This window comes from Eschscholzia californica, unplaced genomic scaffold (genome assembly GCF_041429995.1).
Source record: "Eschscholzia californica isolate CP2 unplaced genomic scaffold, dmEscCali1.0.p SCAF_4, whole genome shotgun sequence".
Lineage (NCBI taxonomy): Eukaryota > Viridiplantae > Streptophyta > Magnoliopsida > Ranunculales > Papaveraceae > Eschscholzia > Eschscholzia californica.
This window is the reverse complement of record NW_028238461.1, coordinates 40,911,939-40,920,409: the sequence shown is the minus strand read 5'-3', so window position 1 is coordinate 40,920,409 and position 8,471 is coordinate 40,911,939. Positions and strand designations below refer to the sequence as shown.

Sequence of the window (8,471 nt, the reverse complement as noted above, 5' to 3'; positions counted from 1 at the left end):
TTAATTTACATGAACAGGCAGGAATCGGTTACATTATGCGAGATGCAGAAGCCAACTTTATTCTGGCGGTAGCAGATAGTGTACGAGGGCAAAATGCTGAAGAATGTGAAAGTTTAGCGGTATTATATGGTCTACTAAGCGCAAGGCAAATGCAACTATCTTATGTGCATTTAGAAAGTGATAATAAAGCAATAATCCAAGCTCTCAATGGCGAGGAAGGATGTATTCAATGACAATCTCAAAGTATCATCCGACAGATCAAAGACATCAAGGAAAACTTTCCAGGAATTATATTCTCTCATGTGTCTAGGAATAGTAATAATTATGCAGATGCGTTAGCCAAATGGGGGCGTGCTCACGGGTGTAAGAGCAAGTCCAGTCCCAGCCCGACTGAGGCCATAATTTTGAAATTATGGCCTCAGCCACCCGCTCCAAGCCTAGCCGCTTGGAGCGGAGGCTGGGGCTCCTCCTTCAGTCGCCCCTAATGTTAGGGGCGACTGAAGGCTCCCCAACATGACCGTTGGGGTGATCCTAGCCGTTGGATGAAATCCAACGGCTAGGATCTTCTCCAATTTTTATTTTTTTTATTTTTTTAACGTAAATAATAATTTTGTAATTTTAATTAGTTTTAATTCTTTTTAAAATTCTAGAAAAACTTAAATATTAATAATTAAAATATATCCCACCAAATGTCGGTCCCCGAATAATTTTTCAACCTTGGAAAAAAAAAATATTATTTCGAAAATAGTTCAAACACGTGTTTTATATATACATAAAATCACACACTTTCTTCGCACACCAACTAAAAGTCCACACACGCGTTTCCCACATGAACAAATTTTTCGGCCTCAAGAGAGACTGGGGCTGGAGCTGAATTTTAGAGGCTGAGCTGAGGCCAATAATTTTAGGTGAAAAAGTGGTTTTTTCGGCCTAAGACAGGCTGGGATTGGACTTGCTCTAAGAAACTTTGGAATGATGTTGTCTCTTTTGTTTCGTATTTCTAGTAGGTGTGTAATAGACGCTTGGTTTTAATGGTATTTTCCTTCTTCAAAAAAAAAAAAAAAATGTTAACCCCCTGATTCAACTTCTGTTTTGAGTTCCATAAATTCGATTACTGAGAGGAGATAAGGATAGAAAGACATAAGAGAATTGAGAAGTTCTCTCTCTCTCCAACTGAATAAACGAACTCCTCTTTCTCTCTCCAAATGAGTTCGCATTCTCTAATGAGGTCTACACAAACTCCATTTCTCACTTTCTCTCTCTACATCTACAAAAAAAATCCTACCCTTTTTTGCTTTGAAATTCTAATTATAACTTTGAATTGTAGTTTCAGCAGTAGCTGTTGCTCGATCGGCTGGAGTTCTTCAAGTTGGTTTGAAAAACCAGGGTTTTCATCTGATGAAGGAAATCAAATTAGGGTTTTCTCTCCAAACAGATTGGAGAGAGATACTTTTCTCAGGGCGAGTATCTCTTCTACTGGTATATTTCTCATTCCTACTTGTGAAGAAACCCTTAATTTGAAACATACTACTTCATTTCATTGATGAATCTGAATTAAACAAATTTGAGTACCCAAATTAGAATTTTTACAATATCTAAGGAGTTGATGTTCAAATTTTCAGATTCATGTCCAGATTTGAAACATATGTAAGTTGTTTAAGTTCTTTTAGGGTTAGTGAAAGTGGGAAATTTTTTGCTTTTTAGTAAAATCAGCCATTTGGTACGTGCAAGTTGTTATTTTGGGTTTATGCAACTCAATTTGATATGTGCAAGTTAGCATTTTGGAATTATATTGAACTAGTTTTTAGTTCTTTGTAAATCTTGATTTGAGTATATTTTATGATTCTAGATCCACTTTTGGTTAAGGCTGCAAGAGGAGATCCAGTTAGTCGGCCGCCAGCATGGATGATGCGTCAAGCTGGAAGGTATATGGCCGTTTACAGAAAGCTTGCTGAGAAACATCCATCTTTCAGAGAGAGGTCAGAGACAACTGATCTCATTGTTGAAATCTCTCTGCAGCCTTGGAAAGCTTTCCGTCCTGATGGTGTTATTATTTTCTCGGATATTCTCACTCCTTTGCCTGCTTTTGGTGTCTCATTTGATATAGAAGAAGTGAGAGGTCCTGTTATTCAGTCTCCAATTCGTTCAGAAGAGGGGTTAAAAGCTTTGCATCCCCTTGACTTGGACAAGCTTCATTTCGTGGGAGATTCCTTGAAAATTTTACGTCGAGAGGTAAAAGTTTTTATCATAGTTGGTTATCTACTAGTGAATCTTGTGGGCAAATCTGTGTCTTTTTGCTAGGTTTTGTACAGATGACCATCTTTAGCTCTAATTAGTTGCACTCTGAAGTTAGTCTCTTAATAGATGGTTTGAGGAGTTAGGCCGAGATTCGAGGTACTCGACTAAAACCTGGTTATATACATATGTATACTTACATATACATCCATATTAGGCATAATCCATATTGTCATTCGTCTACACAAAGTTTTTACTGCTTTACCTACCATTTAGGTGTTTCATATAAAAAAAATGAACAAAGAAAGGTAGAACAATATCAAAAGGAGGGGTTGGGTGCAAACTCTGCTACATTTCGCAAGTAACTCATGACCCCAACTTCACAGATTTTTACCTTGTTCTGGAACTCACGAAACTATCTCCATTTGTTTAAATACAGGTGGGGCAACAAGCGGCAGTACTCGGATTTGTGGGAGCACCGTGGACAATTGCCACATATATAGTGGAAGGGGGTACTACCCGTACATATACAACCATAAAGAACATGTGTCATACTGCACCTCATGTATTGAGAGCTATTCTCTCTCATCTAACACAGGCGATATCTGACTATATCATTTACCAAGTAGATTCTGGAGCTCACTGTATACAGATATTTGATTCATGGGGTGGACAACTACCGCCTGACATGTGGGAGAAATGGTCAAAGCCATATATTGTTGAGGTAATTTCGAGTTAGTCTGATTCTCGTACTTGTTGCTTTAGTGAGAATTCAAGTTGTATAAAAAGTGAGCCTCGCTGGACAAGCTATCCTGTAAGCTTGTCATCGTTTCAACAAAAAGGAATTTTCAGAACATTAGCTCCTGAAAGAAAAAGAATCATATATTTCTCTTCATCTGGTAATATAGGTTAACTTGGAAAGGTTATAAGGAAAAAACTAACTCCTATGTCGTTTATATATGTCGTGCTGAGTGTCATTAATGAAACTGCAGATCGTTGACAGAGTAAAGAAGGAACGCCCACAAACACCGTTAGTGCTCTACATTAATGGGAATGGTGGCTTTCTGGAACGGATGAAAGATACAGGTGTTGATGTAATCGGGCTTGATTGGACAGTGGATATGGCAGATGGAAGGCAACGTTTGGGCAATGGAATCAGCATTCAGGGGAATGTAGATCCAGCTTATCTCTTTTCTACACTTCCTGCCTTGACAGATGAAATTCAAAGGTTTGTCTCGGCTAGTCATTGATTCCGACATTGAATGACTTCGATTATCTTTTCCTCTACCAATGTAACCTTTAAACCTCTGCATAGATGTCAATTTTTGTAAAGATTCGGCCAACTTAAAATAACCTCCTTTTCTCAAAACAATTTTTACTTTTTTCTCGTGAGTCTTGGGAAGTTACTTATAAGCACTTTGGCAAGTCCCCGATATTTTTTATCCTTTTACTTAGTTTATAGAAACTAACATTCTTTACTTCGACTAAACTAATCAATTTTTCTTGGCAGGGTTGTAAAATGTGCAGGGCAAGGGAGACACATCCTTAATCTGGGTCATGGTGTACTTGTAGGGACACCAGAAGAAGCTGTTGCACATTTCTTTGATGTTGCAAGGAGTTTGAAATATGATGCTTCTTCTGAAGATCGTGTAAATGAGAAATCTAAGGTGACAGTTTGAAGACATAAGATGGTGCAAAAGCAAACTTGTAATACCAATTTCACCAGCAATGGGTTTTCGAGTTCTTGTTTTTGCAGAAAATGTCGGATATTTTTCTTGGTTAAACGACAAGTCATTAGACGAAATTATGGGAAAGCACATGATCTTGTGAGTCTATCAGTTTTGCTCCATTCTATGTCTTCTGTAAGTAACTAAGACTAAATGAGATGAAAATTGTCTATCATCTGTTATTCCCATCTTTTTTGTCTTTAATCTTATTCTTTTTTTCTTTGTGTAGTTTGGAAATTTATCTATCTGCAATTTCTGGCAAGACTTTATGTGATCTTTCTCTTTCTTTTTCAATTCTCATTTTGAGTAGGACAACCATTGGAGTACTAGTCTATGTAAAAACATGGTAGTTTTAAATGTCTACGAGTAAACTTGTTTTATAATCTTGAAATTCAATTTCTTTCATCTTCAAGTCTGTTATTATTTGGACATATTAAAGAAAGTCAAACTGACAAACTACGGTCGACTCCTATCGGGTCCACAAATACATTTGTTGTTATATGTCTAACAAAAGTGATGTCGCTATTTATTGGCGACATATCCTTAACGTGTCTAGGAAGTTTGACAGCTTCAAACAAAACAGTCAGTTGCCTCCTGTAACGCCCCAAATCCTAAATCTCAAGCCGCCTTGAAATCGAAGATTTGAGACCTTCAAACTGGATCCACGAGCAACGCCTACCATGAGTGCACAAACAATACCTGAAAAATGAAATAGCTGGGTTAAAACCCAACTGCAGTAGATTTCCTCAAACCTAAGTCTCGGGTAGGCAAGCTCAATCCCCAATCAAGGAAGTATTTCATTCATATTCATTATTAGCGTTATCTGAAATTTAACGTGACAACTAACATAATACAACGAGATTTACCACACGCATGTAGAAATTAGTAACTTATGTTCTTGGTTATTAGGCTTTCAACGTCCTCGTAGTCTAATCCAATATTAACTCTCGTGATAATAATCTTTCTCCTTTTCAATAGATATAAACAGATCACACCATTCACCAAGCTAGACCTTTATAAAACCCTAACTTGACAATTAAGTCGACAAAACATTATGCCAAAAGACACAATCATCCAACTCTCGTCGAATGATATGACAAGTTGGTGTCCACGTTGTTTGGGAGTGTGGTCCACAAGGTCATCCATTGTGTTAGCGCCGACCCCATACGCTCCATACCTCGATCACATCCGGTAGAGAGGGTTGAACCAACCACATAAACTCATACAACCCTCCATCACATCACACACATAATAGCATCATACAACAAACATAAGTCGAATGAGAGTGTGGCCCACAAGGTCATCCATTGTGTTAGCGCCGACCCCATACGCTCCATACCTACATCACCTCCGGTAGAGAGGGTCGAACCAACCACATAAACTCATTCAATCCTCCATCACATCATAGCATCATACAACAAACATAAGTCGAATGAGAGTGTGGCCCACAAGGTCATCCATTGTGTTAGCGCCGACCCCATACGCTCCATACCTACATCACCTCCGGTAGAGAGGGTCGAACCAACCACATAAACTCATTCAACCCTCCATCACATCATAGCATCATACAACAAACATAAGTCGAATGAGAGTGTGGCCCACAAGGTCATCCATTGTGTTAGCGCCGACCCCATACGCTCCATACCTACATCACTTCCGGTAGAGAGGGTCGAACCAACCACATAAACTCATTCAACCCCCCATCACATCCATCGCATCACACACATAATAGCATCATACAATCATAATAGCATCACACCACAAATATTGGCTCTAATAAAGAATTACAAACAAGTTCACCAAACCATTCAAGCCAACAACACATGACAAATCAAAATGGATGATACTCATAATAGATCTCCACGTGGATCACAACCTTAAACAAACAAATAACAATAATAGTTAACAAATATAGACTCACCAATATAAGGTATCATATACCTAAGAAATACATTGCTTAAAGAATAGAAACCATGTGAATTATCTCAATCAATTTGTTCATTGGAGATTGTAGTGACACCTAGTACAAAAACCATTATAACTCCTCACTCGGAACTTCAATTAACTCACCGTTTGAACCACTAGAAAGTAGACAAACAAACCTTTCCAATCATATAAGATACACATCGAGATTCATTACCAATCAATACCAGATCTAATTTTACTCTACACCGAAATACAGTAGGGACTGCTGTGACACCTCGTACGAAAACTATTATAACTCCTCGCTCGGAACTCCAATTAACTATCCGTTTGAACCACTAGAAAGTAGACAAACAGACCTTTCTAACCATATAAGATACACACCGAGATTCATTATCAATCAGTACCAGATTTACTTTTAATCTAGACAGAAATACAGTAGGGACTGCTCTGACACCTCGTACGAAAACAATTGTAACTCCTCGCTCAGAACTCCAATTAACTCACCGTTTGAACAACTAGAAAGTAGACAAACAGACCTTTCCAACCATATAAGATAGACACCTAGATTAGTTACCAATCAATCCAGATCTAATTTTGAAGTTAGATCAAAACATTGTCCTATATAGATATTTTATGGAATTCAAGATAGAACTAATAATATCTAAATCATTTAATCATTCTTTATAGAACTTTATGTGATTAACAATACTAAACCTATCATGGAATCAATTGAAAAAGCCTACAAAAGAATTAGGAGATAAGAAATCTACCTCTTTTGCCTTAGATGACATCAAGACCACAATCATGCCTCTTTCTCTCTCTAGAGAACTCCATCTCTACCTCTTTTCTTCTTTATCCATTCTTCATTCACTAAGAGTGGCTTGTTGAAGATATACTAACCATAACATAAACAATACATAGATTTCTTCAACTTATTCATCAAAATCTTCTCCAAAGAATACCATTTCTCTTTCTCTCTCTAAGTTTTGTCCTAGATCTACAAAAAGAGCTCTAGACCCCTTTTTATAAAATCAACTCAAGCAGCCCTAGTTTTCCTTCTAACCCACTTCTATTTTTATGATGCTCAAGCCCACACTAACTTACTCTTCATATTAGGCCCAACCCCAAATTGACCTAGAGTTTTTGTTATATCCACCTAATTTGATATATATAGAGAATAGAGGTGTTACACCTCCGAACTTCTTTTTTGTTGGATCTCACAGAGGAACCCCAAAGTTGCAAGGGGAGTGTCAAAAGATGCTACTGGTGGTGAAGCATCTTATCAACTTATGACGCATTTCGATCGGAGGTAAGTCCGTGAAATTCCAGTTAGGGTTTCGTGTAAACTTGGGCTTTGTTCATGTAAAGCACAATTAGTCAATTAACATGCCGCATCTGATTCTAAAGTCCTTTCCTAAACAACTTCCCATTCAGTTGTTGAAAGATAGATGCTGATAACGTTTCCAAATGAGATTGAGTTGCACGGATATACAGGATAGAAAGATGCTCTTTTCAGGGAATACTTTCAAAGTGACTCTCGAGGCGAGAATCGAGGCTATTCAAGAAGAATGGCAACAATTCCCCAATCCTAACGAAGTACTTCCTCTGGAATCCACGGAACAACAACGATTGCTTAGGATAAGCTTGCAAATTTGTGGCACCGTGGTAGAAGGCAATGTATTTTGCAAGTTTGACTTGGTTAATTCATGATGACCCAGTTTGGTTAAAGGCAATAATGTTATCTTTGAGGGTTACGTTCACCCATTCGACAAAAAATCGTCGGTCGACAAATTTTGGGTCGACAAATTTTGGTCGGTGACCTTAATTGAAAAAAAAACATTTAGACATCTTCTTTTATGATCGGACCCCCTTCATCGGCAATAGAGAGAAGGGAGATGTAAGAAATTTTGGTACAGTTATTGTATATCTTAATTTAGGCCGAAAGGATAAATTTTGGTATAGTTATTATAATTATAATCTGTTACATAAGTATTTGCAGTGTTTGTGTCGGTATCTCTACATTCACAAGGCGTATGTTCCTTCATTCACTGACTCAAAATTTTGGAGTGAACATATCTCATTCACTATAGGTGTCCTTGATATCTCTGCTATTCTATATGCGAATGACTATTGCAAGTAATATAAAGTCATCCCTCTCTCAAACTGATAATCCTAAAGACTTTGTTCTTGAAGGTTCCACAAGCTCTTCGAAAAGGCCTCTGCATTTACTATGTTTGACAGTTTGAGCACACACATATAACCAAGCTATGAACATTCACAAAACAATATGAGTCAATTGCAATCCCCACTCTTGGAGACAAGTCGTCATCAACTCTGACGTCATCGGTAACAACAAAATCCTTAGCATTATTGATGTCGTCTCCGCTTTATTGTACACCTAGACCCAAACAAACAAACACAAGGTTTTATTCCCGACGATGATCTCACGAGCTCACTAAAAAGGCCTTACCACATACTAAGTTTGAGCATGCAATATGAGACAACTGCAATCCCGACTGTTGGAGACAAGTCGTCATCAACTCTGATGCCATCGGTAACAACAAAATCCTTGGCAGTTACTGA

The 8,471-nt window shown here is 37.9% G+C and overlaps 1 protein-coding gene and 1 long non-coding RNA gene across 7 annotated transcripts; one reads left to right on the top strand and one right to left on the bottom strand.

Moving 5' to 3' along the window:
* The first annotated feature begins 906 nt into the window (after positions 1-906).
* HEME1 (Uroporphyrinogen decarboxylase) lies at positions 907-4,353 on the top strand. Of its 6 annotated transcripts, none has more exons than XR_015223117.1 (7): positions 1,073-1,228; positions 1,328-1,479; positions 1,850-2,232; positions 2,675-2,959; positions 3,228-3,463; positions 3,746-4,097; positions 4,192-4,353. XR_015223117.1 is itself a non-coding variant. In XM_086632701.1 (6 exons), exons 1-6 carry the CDS (start codon positions 1,206-1,208, stop codon positions 3,912-3,914), a joined length of 1,248 nt encoding a protein of 415 aa, XP_086488827.1. In that variant the 5' UTR covers positions 907-1,205; the 3' UTR covers positions 3,915-4,150. The 6 variants fall into 6 exon arrangements, 3 of the variants coding, with proteins under 3 accessions (XP_086488827.1, XP_086488828.1, XP_086488829.1); XR_015223119.1 differs by having other exon boundaries at positions 1,097-1,228; positions 1,337-1,479; XR_015223118.1 differs by having other exon boundaries at positions 1,097-1,228; positions 1,334-1,479.
* LOC147544707 (uncharacterized) lies at positions 4,338-6,936 on the bottom strand. The gene is made up of 2 exons (XR_015223120.1): positions 6,659-6,936; positions 4,338-4,661 (listed from the first exon to the last, which is right to left on the bottom strand). It is a non-coding gene; the product is annotated as an uncharacterized LOC147544707 (long non-coding RNA).
* Positions 6,937-8,471: the final 1,535 nt, after the last annotated feature.

Coding starts and splice junctions, on each gene's coding strand:
- HEME1 (XM_086632701.1), top strand. CDS start 1,206: ATGAGTTCGCATTCTCTAATGAG. Junction 2,233..2,674: donor TGAAAATTTTACGTCGAGAG/GTAAAAGTTTTT, acceptor GTTTAAATACAG/GTGGGGCAACAAGCGGCAGT. Junction 3,464..3,745: donor TTGACAGATGAAATTCAAAG/GTTTGTCTCGGC, acceptor TTTTCTTGGCAG/GGTTGTAAAATGTGCAGGGC.